The sequence below is a fragment of the Melopsittacus undulatus genome, chromosome 8 (assembly GCF_012275295.1).
Source record: "Melopsittacus undulatus isolate bMelUnd1 chromosome 8, bMelUnd1.mat.Z, whole genome shotgun sequence".
Lineage (NCBI taxonomy): Eukaryota > Metazoa > Chordata > Aves > Psittaciformes > Psittaculidae > Melopsittacus > Melopsittacus undulatus.
Window position 1 is genome coordinate 43,352,212 of NC_047534.1, and position 16,865 is coordinate 43,369,076.

The 16,865-nt window shown below is 38.1% G+C and overlaps 1 protein-coding gene across 1 annotated transcript in view; it reads right to left on the reverse strand.

Moving 5' to 3' along the window:
* CERS6 (ceramide synthase 6) overlaps positions 1 to 16,865 on the reverse strand; it is a 122,727-nt gene that overhangs the window by 50,455 nt on the left and 55,407 nt on the right. The window contains exon 4 of the mRNA XM_034065680.1: positions 9,663 to 9,720. Coding sequence (XP_033921571.1) covers positions 9,663 to 9,720 — 58 coding nt within the window. The remainder of the gene's footprint in view (positions 1 to 9,662; positions 9,721 to 16,865) is intronic.

Sequence of the window (16,865 nt, forward strand, 5' to 3'; positions counted from 1 at the left end):
AAATCAAGGTCATAGCTATCTTTTTCTTTGGGAAAATGTGTTGATACTGGGTAAAATGATCACTGTAAAAAGACAGCAACAAGAGAGGAATGAAAGAAGGCAGCCTTTCTGTAGTCCACGGGAACATACCTAACTTGCAGACTTACAGAATTCCCAAATCCACTCCCCAAATTAATTAAGCCAGTTTTAAGAAATGAGGAAAAGCAGCGTAGTGATCTGACAAGGAAAGACGAAAGTAGGAAACATTGACCTATGAGGTAGCTGAGAAGTATATAGGAAAGACTATATAAAATTATGTACAATTTAGTTTCTTCCCAGAACAGTCCAATCCCAGTGCCCAACAAGCCCTGAATTGTACAGAAAAAAAAGAACTGGCCACAGGGAAACTGGCCACTATGACAAACCAGCCTCTCCAAGGAAACTGCAAGGATAAAGCTGTATCTTCTCCAAGCTACTCATCTTCAGATAAACCATGGTGTTTCCATGGGCATTCTTGGCACAGAGAGGTCAGAAAACATACGCTGTACAGCACGTAGAAAACTATCAGTGATCTCTCTCATGTTGGGCTTTCCAAGGTCAGATCAGTCTTTGCAAGGCTACATAATCCAGGTCAGGAAAACAAACAAACAAGTAACCAACCAAACCTGTACCTTCCCACTGCTCCATGGACATATAACTTTGCTCTTAGAAGAACAATTAAGAATAAAACACTAGTGTCAAAATAGACTCACATAAAGCTGTGAAACTAGAACCTTCCTTATGTATTAGACAAAGTAATTTGTGACTGAATTAAGCTACCTTACTGAGTCAGTGTAGGAAAGCATTTATAATTTATGCTGAGCATCCCACAAGCCTGCTGAGACCCTATACGGCTGAGAAAGAAACAGGTGAAGAGAGTACAATGAAATATGCCTTTCATAATAGAGATAACATATACTTGCTCTTTAAAATTGTTAAAGTGACTAAATTCAACCGTAATTTTCAAAAAATGTAAATAACTTTGGAATAACACCAGCAGTGTGTGGTTTTCATCCACTTGTCTTTTTAAGTAAAGTTGCTATTTAAAGGAAAGAAGATTAAATAACATAAATGCACACAGAAGTGTTGTAGCAATTTTACACTAATAGCAACTCCTCAATTTCCAGTAACTTTCCAGGAGCATTTGAGCTGCAACACTACTTTGGACAAAACTAAGAGCCCACCACCTCTTGGAGGTCCTTCAGAACATCTTACTGTGACTAACCAGAGCAAACAGAGTGACAGCAGTTGTGTTTTAATTAGGTCCTGAACCTGATTAAAATAAATCATCACCAACTTACCAGCTTAGTGACCAGAAACTGACACACATTTCATTTAATTATGATGTGTATACTACTGTTTCTGATTTTTTTTAACAGCTAAAATAAATGGAGATGTATTGGATGACATCTGAACATATGATCACAACCAGAACAGACCTTCAGTGAAGAAAACCGAAGATGTATCAGTGAAAGAGATGCAAGATGCAGCATACAGTGAAGCTATTAAACAGTTGAACACCAAAGTAGCTGCAAAATAGACAGAAAGAGAAATAGCAGGAAAACTCCAAAACAAGAATGGCAAATGAGACTCCATTTCAAGTAAACATTCCATATGAACTCACGATCTTGAGATGCCTGTTTCCCCAAATACAACAATTCTTTGAAGTTGCTATGCATATCTACAACTATTTACTTCCTCCAAGATTAACAATCTCAATAATGAAGAGATAGAGATGAAGTGTAACACAGAAATAATGTCAAAACCCAGTCACCACACAATGGAGTAACAAGTTCTCTTTTTGTATTTCAAATGAATGTGGTTTGACTTTAGGCTCTAAGCAGCAGAGCAGACCAACCTCATTCACAAAAAAAAAGTCTTAGGAAACCAGGTTCTCTCCAAGTGCTCATAGAAAAGTGTAGGCCACTAACAGAACATCTTCTGCTGTCACACAGCAATTGGCTAGCTCAGCAGCTAGTGAACACACCAGGATAAGCACACAATTTTCTTCTGAAACATTCTATAGTTTCAACAAAGAGGAACTTTCGTAACAAAGAAGTGGAGCTCTGCCTCTCAGCGGTTGTTTTCCTCCTTCCTACACTTACTATTTTTCTAAGTGCCTTCCATACATTTATGCTACTTGAGTAGGTTTTTGGAGTCAAATTTACACTTCAGTATGGTTTTCCTATTGTTTTGCAATCTACCTGCATCACCAGCAGTTGCAATTGCATGGCAGACAGTTCTGCTGTATGGGATCACTCCTTAGGAAGGGAGGTGCGGAACTGACATTCCATCAACCACATACATAATGTGTTGCTGCACCTGGCTTTTTTTTAAACATAGCCAGAGCATCCACATATCATCAGTCTTACTTAAACTCTAAATTTGAAAACGAGCAAGTCACAAGTTATTTGTTTATCCAGGCAGATGGTCCTTTTCCCAGTAGAATACCTATATTCAGTTTAAGGTTCCTAAGTCTCAATTTAGCCTTCAGAAGACTCTCACTGCAGGGAATTCATGCTCCTTCTTCTGTGAATTTGTAATTCTCATGGGCAGTTAAAGGAAAGAAACTGAATGTGAAAAGCCACCATATGTCACCTGGAAGTATTTTTCCTGATGTTTGTAAAGTTTTTGTGTTCTAAAACATTATACAGATACTGCTCAGCACCAAGGATCAACAAGCAAGCAACAATCCAATCCTGAAATTCTTACTTGGTTTCTTTATCACTGAAGCAAATGCGAGCACAATCAGACCATTAACACTTAATGATCCAAGCCAGTACTGATTTAATTGCAAATATTACTGAAGAAAACAAAAACCTTATCTTGTTCCTGTGCTAGTGATAAGCAAAACAGTAAGTTTAATGTCACTAGACTTAATGTTTTGTTGGCATCAATATTGGTGTGGTGCTCTGCAAGGAAGTGCTTTGTAGATATGCAAATTAAATAAATGGAAGTGCTGAAAAATCTCAGCTGCAGTCAGAAAGGGGAAGAATTTGCATATACATGATCAAAGTGGAAATATAATTGGTCAGATATCTTTTATGTTTCAAATATTAGATATTTACAAAGATATAAAGAATGCTGTAGTATATTTATTGTGATAAAGACTTAGGGCTATATCATATTTCCATAATCATATTTCAGTGATGATGGCGCTTGAGGCCAAAGACCTCTGTGTAAGAGTCCATGTTATTACATCCCAGATTGATTTGGACCCAGGTCTTCAAAGCCACTAACTAGTGCTATCTTGTCATGCATTACCTACGAAGATGAAAATTTTCCCAGCACTACTAGGGCTGTTGTACACAACACCATCTGCCCCCCCCCCAAATTCTAGTTTGATAGACAATAATTTCTTATCACTGTCTTTACTGCTAGCCTAACAAAAGAGTAAATATGGAACTTGTAAGTTCTACATTTAAGATCCCCTAACTCTAGGTTTTTACAGTTTTTATCTTGTATGGAAATATATCTATACATCTCATGGAACAAATTAAATTCACCTTTTTCACCACTTAATGTAACAATAAGAACCATGGAAATAAGTAAAACTAAAAGCAAACCCCACACTCTGTTCTTACACCTATAAATTACAAGTGTGAAACAGAGAAATAAAAAGAAGAAAATAAATCAAAGTAATCATTTACTCTGGAGAGAGTCTCTGGGTGTTCCAAAAGAAATACAAACCTATTTCTATTTCGGCTTCATTTCAGGTGAAGCATTGAAGCACTTAGATGAAAGGATTGGCTTCATTCCATGTTACCAAAAAGTTGTGAGGCTTGACCTAACATCTCTTTTAGAGGCTTGAAAATCAAGACAGGATGGTCATATTTGCTATTTTGCAAAGAATGGGGACAATAGTAGTGGATGGGAAGGTGAATGCTTTGCATTAAAGAATTTTGTGGGCCACTTACTCTTTAGCCCCAATTCATTTAAAAATCATTTAAATCTGCCGTGGAAAGCAGTCAGTAATGGAGTTGGCAGTGAGTAATGAAGAAAGCGTCATCTTCTCTTTGCAAGTTGTGTTTCAGTCGGTTCCTTCACATAGAAGAATATTCATGATCAAATCTGCCCTTGAAAATGTTAATATTTGAGGTGAAAAATGAACCAGTTTGAACTCTAACCTACATTTACATCAATTGTCTCTTCTCACAAGGTATCAGAAACAACAGCGGTGATTTCAAATCCTAATTATGATCACCTATTTCACCCCCTCAGTGCATTAGCCACCATACTGAAAGGCATGTCCTGAAACACACATTGCCATGGGGTGCTGGGGTGAACTTACAAACCCATTAATCTCCCAACATCTGTTTTCATTACCTAAGAAAGTTAACAGTTCATTTTCATCTAATTGAAAGTTCTGGTTTGGAAAAAGAGACAAATATACATTTCACTTCAAAAATGAGAGATTCTTTCAAAGCAGAATCAAAGATGAGCAGAACTCATCCCACTATTACACCACATGGTAATATGCCTGAGATAGTTACAGTTGAAATCCTTACATTAGAGAGGATTTGAAAAAGCAAGAATTAAGAATTTATATGGAACATTTAAAAAGAAACCAAGTCCAAGGAAACAATTTAATATGTGAGATGCTTTAACATTTACATGACATTAATTACTTCACTAGTTAGAGACAATGACAGCAACCCCCCTATAAAATTAAACCAGCTATGTAATATTAATTTACTTATTTTGATGCAAAGGAGGAAAAAAAAAGCTGACAGCTGGGGAAGGAAGAAATGTCTAATACAATAAGTAAATACTAATAACGATGGAAAAAATTCTACTGAACTCTGTCAGTTTCTTATACATGCATATTAAGATACAATTTGTAAGTGATACAATGGTTCGGCCAAGTATCTGGAAGGCTGTGACCTATTTCTCTATGTGTGCTCCATTTTTGAGTAAGAGAACAACTGTCTTGCCTTCCCTACTCTCTTACCAGACTTAGTTCTCTCTTGGGAGAGAGTAATTCTTAGAAGAAACATGTATTTCCTTGATACTACAAATGTTTGTAAGACATACCAATGACACAACTGCACCCTGCAGTTAAAAATCACCTCTTGACTGAAGGTGGTGGACACTAATGGTAAAAGTTTCACTTTTACTGTGTCTTTAGGCCCAAGAAACAATCAAAGCAGCTGGATATGGTGTGTGCCATTAACAGTAAATTTTATAATAAAGAAATTCATTCTTACAATGTCACTTCATGAGTGACATGATGTCACAACAAAGACCAAGTTGACAACATACACCCGTTTGAGTTAGGGGGCACTGAGGACAAGATCAGTGCAAACTCCATAAAGGTCTGCTGCCTCAAATGTTCAGTGATGGAGTTGGCAGGATGCAGGAGAGAGTGTGTGAAGCAGCTGTTATGATCCAGAGGCTGTGGGAAGCAGATGTCCATAGAGATAGAGGAAGGAAGAGAGGGTGGAAGCACATTTTTTTGAACATTTTACATTGATAAAAAACCTTATATGAAATGTCAGTGATCACGATTCCATGGCCTACAACTACAGTCACATGCAGGACACCCTATTGTCAATCCTCTGCCTTCCCAACTTAAAAGGTTTTCAGGAGTTCATGGTGAACTTTAGTGAGCAAACAGCCCAATCTAAGTGTTCTGCAGACACCATTAAGATAAAAATGTATTTAAAATATATACATTGACAGGTTCTGTTGCAACAGAGCAAACTTTGAAGACAAAGGCACTTCTCCCTGTGAACTGAGATTTTTTTTAAATACATTTCAACAAAAGTAAGATTTTTTTTTGTTACTTTATTTATGAGTCAACAGCATATACCTTTCACTGGGGAGAAAAGACAAAACCCAAGAGAACAACTTGATAAAGAGATACAGCTTTCAGTGAGAAGAAAGTTTTTAAATCTCAAGCAATGTACTCAGCAACTATAGCATGGCAAAAAAAGCGATAGATCACATCACGTGCAGTGTTACTACAAAGACTTACAGGTTGCTTTAGTGAGTGCAGAAATTTCTTCATATAGATCAGCCATTAACTGCTGCCATGGATGGTAACAAAGGCAAGTTTACCACGGCATTTTAGAGAGAGCTATGATTGCTCTGAATGACAGCTTTATTAGCTTTCATATGCTTCTATATGAAAGTGAAAATCAAAGCTGAAACATCTTGCAAGATGTTCTATCCAGGTGAATGTAAAACTTTACTGCAGTTAGTTACTACCATTCTAAAAATAAATTAACGCTGGTATGCATGCTATGCTGACAGTATCACAATTCAAGAACTAAAAGAGAGGTGATAAATCAGCTAACTAATTACTGCTTATTAAGCTTGGGCACATATTTCCAAAAAAATGCTATATAAACTTGTCAAGATCTACAAAGCCATAAAGACCTAATGATATTCTTTGCAAGAATTGTGCTTTGCTGGAGTATCCTGATTAGATCTTCCTTGGGCAATTAGATGTGAACAAGGAAACACAGACACCCACGCTTCTGATACTGCACTGATGCAGTAATATTGCTTTATGCAGCAAATAGGAAAGGTGACAGTAGAAGATAAAGGAGCAATTATTTATGTGCTGTGGGCATTACAAGAAAAGTGTTTTGAGAAAGAATCCAAAAGGTGAAATTCATTTCTAGGCAAAAGGCCAGCACAAAGCAAAGGACCTCAAAACTAACTCAAAGTGACGATCAAGTAATTTATGGGCCCCATGCCAGTCTTGTAGGTAAAGCTAAATTTCATCCTTAAATTAAACATTTAAGAGAGCCAAATGTAAACAAAGTACCCATCTGGTTAGGAATATATGCAGCAAAGCAAAGGAACAGCAGGTTGCAAGGAGACTAGGTCAAGTTGGGGGGAAGGACAGCAACATAGAAGTCGGAGTATTTTGTTGCCTGCCAATTCAAGAGCCAACAAACTATAAAAGAGGCAATGCATTCAGCATAGTGTTTTATGAAGACCCTTTTCTACTATTGAGTTGGTTCACTTTTCTAAAAGCAGTACCTCATAACAGTAGAAGTCATGAGATCAACTAATAAGGAGCAGTTCCCACTCAAGATGGCAAAACCAGATTTCTTAAATCAGGCATCTTAACTATCCAGAAATGGACAAACTAACCAACATTCAGTGATTCTTCTGACCATTTGAATAGCATCAAAATGCAGTTTCTCTTGAAAAAATATACTCTTATGGATGTTTGAAAGACATACTGCATCAAAATATCTTATCCAACAATCCAAAGTTATGTATCAACTAAGCATTAGTTTAGGTTTTAAAAGCGAATGTGAATGTTTCCAATGTGGTGCTATGCTGGTGGCATATTCCATTCTTCAAAACAGGAACATAGTATTTACTCTGTCTCACTGTCTCCCAGTGAGGCAGCAGATGTTGCTGTGATAGTGCTGGGACAGCCATTGTACCTGGGCTTACTTGCCATGCTTATCAGTCTTCTGGACTAGGTGTATTAGGGATGGTCTTAAGCAGAACTTTTATTTGAAAGGGTGCAAATTTCTACTGTAGCATTAGCACAGCACGACACCACTGACATTCTCTCCAGGCAAAACTGCTTTTTGAAGGAAAGATCTTTCTATCAAATTTGTAAGAAGATTTATTATGTTTAACTTCTTTTCCCATGAGCTTCCTAAGGAACCAATTAAGTGTTTCTTTGAAAGTATTCCATTAAGAAGACCAAGACAAACTAAAAACATTATCCACTTTGGTACTATAGTGAAGTTCTGAAAGAGGTGACTCCTCCAGATTCTGGGGTCTAGACTTTATTACTTGTAAACCCAGATTCCCCCCAGCAAGTTGATACAGCAAAATATTTGGGTTTTGATAAACAGTAAAAAGCCTGCACTTTCTCCTAGTTACACAGTGTTGCTAGGGAGATGGTGTAAATACAAATACAATCACAATCATAATTTTGTTGATTTGCATATATTCCATGTGAATGACCTGAGTATACAAAGCAGAACTCTGGAATAATGACAATAGCATAAAATGCTGCCAGACTCATTTGCAACACTGTGTAAAAATGAGTAATCAACAATGCATACACAATTACATAATGAACAAGTTCTTTTCGTAAAAACTAAACATACTGGAAGTTAAAACTACATCAAAATTACACAGCAGATCCTTGTTAAGCAAGTAACAGTATAGGTATACCTTGTTCAAGCAATCCTGCTGTATGAGCCAGCCCTCCTCAAACTTCAGCTGAACCCTGCACTTTACATGTCAGCTCAGCCTTTAGAAACAGCTCACAATGGTTTGTAATTAAGCACACATTTACTATATTCTTCTTAGTCTTTAGAAATGCTGGTATTCAGTTTTCCCTAGAACAGACATTTTCTTTGTGTTGAGAGTATTTATTTTTTTTAATCATAAGTATGCTTTGTAGTAGTGATTTTGTGATACTTCCTAATGTATCAATGGTGATTGTGGCAATCTGTAATAAAGAAATTCAGAAGACAAAGCCTCAGTGTCCTTGTGTATCATAGAACCCTATGAACCCAGAGTCCTGCTCTCTACAGACCCACAGGCCGACAGTTTAGGTTGTGACAATTGCTTATGAAAACTATTCTTATATTTCCTATCACAGACGTGGATGGAATCAAAGGCAGAAAACAGAGTATCATGACCATATGGCATGTTAATGGATGAAGCACACACAAATTTTAAATGTTCAAAAAGGCAGTGAGAGGTTGCACATTACGTATCGCCTGGTCTATTTGGAGCACTGGTGCACACACTTCCTCTGAGTCTTACTGCTGCTAAATAGCTGAGAAGGTTCTGATGTGCCCTTTCTGGACTGGCATATCATCATTCCTACTGGCACCGACTTGCCCGGCACTTGGGACAGCCTCATTAATTACAATCATAAAAATGATGAGGATTTTTTAATCCTATTTTTACTTACAAAGTACCAGAAACATTCAGGATCCATTTTCTTTGTCCACTTCATGTCCAAAATGAAGACTGTAAGATTACGTGAACACACTGAGACCACACATTCCCCCTAATTTCACCTCTCAGAATTACACAAATAGGGCCTCACTTGCACAAAAGCTCTGAGAACTAGTCACACTGTAAAAAATAATTTGCACCATAAATAAGTATTACCACCTGTGGCAGGGTTAACAGACCTGTGCCAGGGTGTTCAGAAGCTATTAACACCCTTCTCTGCTTATATCACCAGAAACACAGCATTGATGGGAAACTCAATGGAAACTTCTTTCCACAGTATGTCAGATAAAGAACAGGCAAATAAAAAGCATTTTCTAAAACATTAATGGGTTTTGTTTTTTTTAATAAAAAGGAACCTCTGCCATAGGCATTTAAAAAAGGATGATACAGAAATTGAGATTAATATTGTGGTAAACCTTATTGTCAGCTTAATGCTCATAATTAAAAGTAATAAAGTAACCTAGGCATGTTGCTGCAACAATTGTGGGAGTTTTTACCCCATTAAGTATTGATAAGAACTTATATTCTTTACCAATGCCAGTAGCAATTCATTTTACAAATGCAAATTAAATTTTATTTTTATTTTTTGTGAACATGAGTTTTATGCTTGTGCTTTATATTATACTTTTATACAAGTCTTGAAACAAACTTGTGATATGTTATGAAAGCATAGTAATATAAATGCCTACCTTCTTCAGGAACCGTACTCCATAGGTAAATATATAGAGGTAAAATGTAAATCTCCACCTGCAAAAGGTACAAGAGATTAACTGTAAGATACAAGTTTACATATTTTACAGTTCAACATATGATTTCTGCCAAACCACTACACCCTGTTCACATCAACAGAAGCTGAAGCAAAATTTTAGTCTGGTCTTCTACAACTTGTTATCAAGCACTGTGCTCATCTGCCTGTTTTTCCCACCCTCCCACCAGCCCTCTGAAAATAGTGACTAATTTCACCTGTATGTGACAGGAAAAAACAAAATTTCAAGGATAATTAACTTTTTAAGTTTCATGAAAACTAGCAGAGCAGTGGAGGAGAGAGGACAATTCTCATGCCTACTGCAGGGAAGTTCACTTGTTACTAGGCACCAAGACAATAAGAAATTTTATTAAGCCTTGAACAGGTGACTTTAGCATGCTGCACATCAAATACAGACTTGAGAAAAAGTATCATCCACAATGACCTGGAAATTCACTTAGCAGATTCCAGCACATGGTTTTAGGGGGAGCATTTTTGTCAGACAGATAGGACGGATACAGGCATATATCTACAATTTACATCCACTTCCAAAGAATTTCCTTAATAAAGATGATTCCACATTTCCCCAAGTACACATTAATAATTGTTAGGCGTCTAGCTTTTCTTTTCAGATAGAGGCAAATTAGAAGCTAGGATCAAGATGCCATGGGAAATAAGAGAGAAATCAGCAGGAGTTTTAGTACACAATCATCTTTTCCTCTACATCCTTCTCCTTTCCCCAGTAGAAAAAGACATACAGAGCATCTTCCTATCTTTTGGACCCATTAGTGGCTTAGGAAAGAAGAATCAATGAAAGTATGAGGAAATAAAATCAAACCCTCATGCAGTGTAAATTCTGAGAGGAATTCCTGTTTCTTTTTTTTTTTTCCTCCAAGGGTTGGAGAGAATACACAAACATGCTTGAAAAACACCAGTGACGTGCTAGTCATAAAGCTTATAGCGGGATAAGATTTAGCTTCCTTAGTGTGAGGCAATACTACAGCATGAATCATCTTCAATTATGTATTTTACAACACTTATAACACTCCACTGGTAAAACTATCAGCTTACGGTTAACGGGCATTGAAGTGTGTTCAGACATCGAAAGAATGGCTTCAAAACTGAAAATGCTCCTATGTATAAGAAAGTTAATCCAAACCTTTCTCTTCAAAGCTGCTTTTGCAAGTATTTAGAAAGAAAGTTGTGTCATACATAAATAGCCCTCTGACAAGTTGAATACAGGAGAGTATAAGAACATCACTGAGATTTAAAGTGTGATACTTCAACTGAACAGAAATTCTCTTACCCTGTAACCTCCACAACACTGCAGAGATTAATTTATTCAATTGATATGATACAAATACCAGTTCCTTCAAGACTTCATTCACACTAGCTACATGGCTTTTAGCTTTCATGCTGAAAACATTTTGGAGGCAAAAATGTTAATTTTGCTGGTAGAAATCTGCAGTTTGTGCACATGGAAGAAACAGCAAGGATAACAGTATGATGGAAAGTTTTATTTGGGCAACAGTTTTCTCATTAGGTCAGTCCTACTGCTAGGAAACCTGTCATTTAACTTCAGGGTTACATACCTCATCTAGTGAAGGTTTGAAGGCTATTGCTGAAAATAAAACTATCTGGAGGGAAAAACTGTCTAACCTAATCTCACTGCTGCTCACTCCCAGTGCCCTTCTGTCACCCTTAAGCGTGAACAGTTATGATTCCTCACAAAGAGTTTTTTTGTTCTAAAAATCCTTTTGCTATCACCTTTATTTCACATTTCTCCAAGCAAAATGCGTACCATATTTGAGAACATTTGTGTCTTGCTGCTGGGAGATGCAATATTCTGTAGAGGAGTTCAAAGGCACTCTAAAGCATACAAAATATGTTAAGTTTTAGATAGTGGCTTTCAGGGATTTTCCAGTCTATATGGACATCTGGAAGACTGATTGAAGCATTTACTACAGCTGTCTCCTCAGAGGAAATAAAAAGCCTTTCCCTGAAACAAGCAAATTCAGAAACACTGATTTCCCTGTCTAACTTCCCACCCACTTCCGAAAGTGCTGCCAGTGCCACAGATGTGTATTACAGCCACAGACTGCCCTGTAGGAGAATTCCTGGAGTTTTGCTAAAAACCCAGAGCCAAGAACCACCAGGTATCATCTGGGACTGTTAGCCTGCTCCAGCTGTCTGAATGCTACAAAGGTGACACATGCATACAAGTATATGATAATGTATGCTACTGGTTGACTTTCCTTTTTCTCTACCTGCCAAATAAGTCTTCTTGGACTGAGCATCAGAAGGTAAAGACTCAGAACTGGGTAATAGACAAAGCTGCTCAAAGTGTTAACTTCTTAAAAAGATAAGTAATATTGGTAAGTAAAAAAACCTCTTTATTCCCACTAAACAACGTCCACAAAACCTATTCAACAAACTTCTCGCTTGGTCAAACTGCAATAAAGAAAAATTCAAAACAAAGCAAAGTCGGAACTGACCCCCAGCCTGTTTGTCATCTTTAATCAGCTAACTCCGGTGGTAGCTGAGCTACAAAGGACTTTCCACGGCTCTGTACCAGGCTCCTAGCTGCCTTCCTGTGGGCTTTAAAGGGAAATTCTGTTGGCTGAGTACCCCAACTGGAATCTAAATCCCACACAAAGAAGCCCAACGAGTTTCTCACATTGTTTTACCACTAATTGTAGGTAGTTTATTGCTGCAATTAAGAGCAAAACATCCACTGGCCAAAGTCAAATAGACGATCACAAGAAGGTTTGAAAGAAAATTAATTTTAAGTTATTAAAGTATTTATTACTATACAGTAAGTGAATATATCTGGTCTAACTAGCTAAGTTACTACATTCAACATTTTAGTAAATATTGCACATTAGCTGTTAACACCAGTGACCTTAACAACTGGATATACTTGACTTGTAACTCTCTTTTAAAATAAATAAAAAAGACAAAGATGTAACTAGATGCTTATTACCAACAAATTACCATACATTGAGATCTACAAAATCCACATTAAATAAAGCAAGTAAAGACCGTGTACAGAATGAGGGACATTTAGGAGGCATTACAATCAAAAGAAATATACCTATAACAAATGGTCAGAATTAAGGGATGTTGCTGCAATCAGCTTCAGCTACAGAATAGAAAAAAAAAGGCAAGGAGTCTATCTGCAGTTGTCAGCTACATGCTGTCAGAAATTCAGTGGCAGATACACCAATAATCCTTTGCACAGGGTCACACAGAGCCTCTGAACTATGTCACTATGACTCTGAACATAGCAGAAATTGAATTAGCACTCAGTTCTCTGTTCAGTTTCCTACTTTGCTGCAGGAAGCCAGTAACCTAAAACTCTGTTGATGCTTTATCGGCATATGAGCAGTTTTCACTTCTCAGCTGCCCCTTTTACTCAGTAGCCTAGCAGTAAGAACACCCGTCAGGCTTTGCAAAACATAGGTTCAATTTCATTCTCCACCACATCTCTTACACACTCCTGAAGGGTTTTTTAGCCACAAAGTTGTCCTGTGTAGGACCACCTTGTCTTGAGAAGCTGTTTTGTGTAGCAGAAAATACTCCAAGACTTGGGATGAAGGATAGGGAGGAAAGGGACAGAAACTAGGTTATGAAGCTGCATTATTCACTCAAAATCATACAGACAAGGCCAGAAAGTATGAGACAAATGTTTCATGCAATGCAGAGCTGTCCAACAAGATTACTCCAAGATGAATCCTCAATTCAATTCTGTTACAACAAGTACTCTAAAGAAATGCATCATTCACAATATGCAGCATACAATTCTTTGTCTATTTGGGTCTCACTGCAGCCCACTGATGAAGCGATGCAAGCGGAGGCAAACAGCTATGAGTAGGACTCAAGTCCACTTACAGTATATCCCAGTGTCCAAACCACCTTAGTATTCTGAGAACTTAGGCAAAATGTTCTCTCTGCACAGGACATCATAGGAGTGAAGATCTTATTTTAAGTGTGAGATTATCAAGTCTCATTCCCAATTGAATTTACAGAGTGGTAGTTAATTCAGATAGGTGTTCAATTTGTCCTAGTTCCAGCTCTCACAGTTCAAAAGAGCCCTTAGCCTCAGCACAGCCTGAATAGCCACAGACCCCAGGGAAGGGCAAATGTGGCCAGTGGCATAAACCCTCTCTAGCACCCTTTATAGTATCTTGGTGTCCTGGTTTCAGGGTCTTTCTTAAGCATAATCAGCTCATGCTGAACATCCCCAGGTCACTGGGTTTGGGTCACAGCTGGAGGTCTCCAACAGGGAGAGTAACAAATTCCTCTGAAGTAGCAGTAGCAGAGCCCAACAGATGAGAAAAAGCAAGGCAAGATCTATATTAAGATCTGTTCCCCCCAGCAATACTCGCTGCCCTATTACAGCAATACAATAGGGGCCACTACATGAAGCACCCCATTGTGGGCAACCACTACATCAATTCACATTTATCTGAAAGATTATGACAGCTGAAGCTGCTCTGTTTTGTCAGAATTTGCCCTGGCCCTCATACTTGAAACACTCCTCCAGTCAGTTGTATAAAGAGAAAATTGGAATGACCCACATATACACAAAGCATGGTGCTTGAAAGACTTTTTAGGTTAATTTAAATCCAGCAAACCCACATGAAAGCACTCAAGGAACAAATGTTTTGGAAGACTTGATCTGTCTGCTGACAATAGGGTTTATGAGGTTCGCTTTAGTCCTGCACTAGCATGCCTATAAGACGTAAAGACTGAAACAGGCCTGCATCTCGTCTGCCTAAGCTCAGAATGAGGGAAATCAGACCTGTTTACATAAGGCCGCTCTGGCAAATCCTTCAGGTTGTGCTGGCGCTCACAAAGCCAGTGTTTCAAATATGGGCACAACACACTGCACTGAAGAGTCAAGCTAAAAACTGACTCTTTATTAACAAAACTAGAAACCCTTTTCTAACATAGTCTTAAAACAAATGCTCTAGAGCCCCTCAGGAGTGCAGCAATAGATCTGACTGCTCTTGTTCAACCTGTGATGAGTGCATTCCTGATCCAGAGCAGTATCTTAATCTCCCAACCCTTTTAACTTCAAGTTGCTGATGAAATTTTAAAGACGTTTCAGCTTGATACAGCCCACTAAATTAATGGAAAAGTTGGAGAGCCTTTGCCAACTAATCTGGTATATCCTATCATGCTCAATTCTGCAAATCTTATTTAAGTGCACACTTGAGCAAGCACTTCACTGATATGTCTTCCCAGGTTCCCTCCACCACACTGGCAAATTCTGTCCTTAAAATTTTCTTCTCTCCAAGGAAAGGGGCTGCTTCTTTCAAGAGAAAGGCTGAAGAGGCAGTTTTTCCCTTTTTTCTATTTCTTTTGCAGGAAGACTGGCCAGTTGGGCTGCAAACAAAAGAACTCTTGCAGAGCCCACAGCTTTACAGCATACCCTGGCAGTGCACACCTCTTACAGCTCAGATGCCAAACCAGTGCCTGCTGCTCAGCAATGGTGTGCAAGGATCCAGTTATTCAACTGACTTTTGACAAGCAAACAGGAAACATAATAAATGCACAATGTTAAAAATTTAACAGCCATTTTGCTTTCAGAATTGCAGCTGTTATTTACAGAAATGCTTTTGACACTGATTTGCTACAGTCAGGGCCACAAACAATGATGCAACACGCACTTCAAAACTGCTAATCTTAAAAAGCCCCTCATTTAGCAACTAGTTATGGCCTCACCACATTGCCTGCAGCGAAATAAACTGGCTCTGAAAACTATTTTCAGGGAAACTGTAGACTCCTTAAGTTTTTCCCTATGGAAATTCACTTTGGTAAAAGTTCAGATTTGCAGTTCTCAGTCACCTTCTGCTCAACTCCTGGCAATTGCTGACAGACCTCTGGACTCAGGCTTTGGGTTCAAAGCCAAACTGAGCCTAACATGAACTCCACAGGTGCAGGACATGGTTCTGGAGAAGTTGAGAAGTCTTTAACTGCCATCAAACAGCTCGTTCTGCATTTTAATCCCCAGCCTGACTGAACTGGGCAAGCACATAGCTGGGCTACTGCAATCACTAGCTGACACCGATTTCCTGTGGCTGTGGAGAATATGGTCACTGTGAGATTGCTCAAAGGAGCATTTCTGAGGCTGAGTTTAAACAGTACTGAATTGTTCAAATTTCTTTTAAATGGGAGGCATTGCTAAGTTTCCCATATGCCCACTGCAACTTGAAGCAGTCCATGTCTTACCCTCACACTGCATTTTTCTGCTCCCCCAAACACAAATAGAGCCTTCAACTTTCTGATTCACTCAAGGGGACTCAATCCAATTACTGCTGCTCTTGACATAACCAGAGGTACACATTCTGTCTAGATTGTTATGTCTAAGGAGAGGTATTTAGAGGATGATCCCAAAACCAATAGACTCTGAACTTTTGGATCAACTTCATATTTGTGAGATTGCTTACTGACTTATTGTAGCTCCTGTTTAAAATGAAAAACAAGAACACCAACAAACAGCAACCTTTCACCCCTAAAACAACAACAAATTTGCAGGAGAATAATTATTTTTAGGCAACAAACAATGTAAAAATAGGAGACAGACCACAGAAAAAATAATGCTTTGAAAATGTAAGACTACTAGTACCTTGAACATATAATGGTCTCACTGATTTAAATTTAAGACCTTTTTTATTGTATCACAAGCATTGATCTTACACCAGTTAAGTTGTACAAAACTGTGCTTTTATATCAGGCACATGACAATTTAAATGTTACTGTGTTTTACTCTGAGCCATCTTTTTGGATGTTTTGCCTTCCCTAGTCAATGCCCTAACACAGACCAGCAGTGAGCAGTGTTATCCTACAGGATTGTCAGCGAATTGGTGGATGACTAGTAATACTTCATAGCCTGCATCACTATCTAGAAGAGTAAAGCAACAAATCGCTACCTTCTTTTGAGGCATCAGCTTTTTTTATAATTGAGAAAATTAGAGTTCCAACACTTTTCCAGACAGAACTCAATATAGAACAGGGTAAGGCAATTTGATAGTTTAGTGGCATAATTTCAGCATTCAGCCTGGTATGCATGGACATGTGTTTTCACTTGCAAATGTTCAGAGATCTCTCCTGCTTAATTTCTACTCCAAGTTCCAATCTC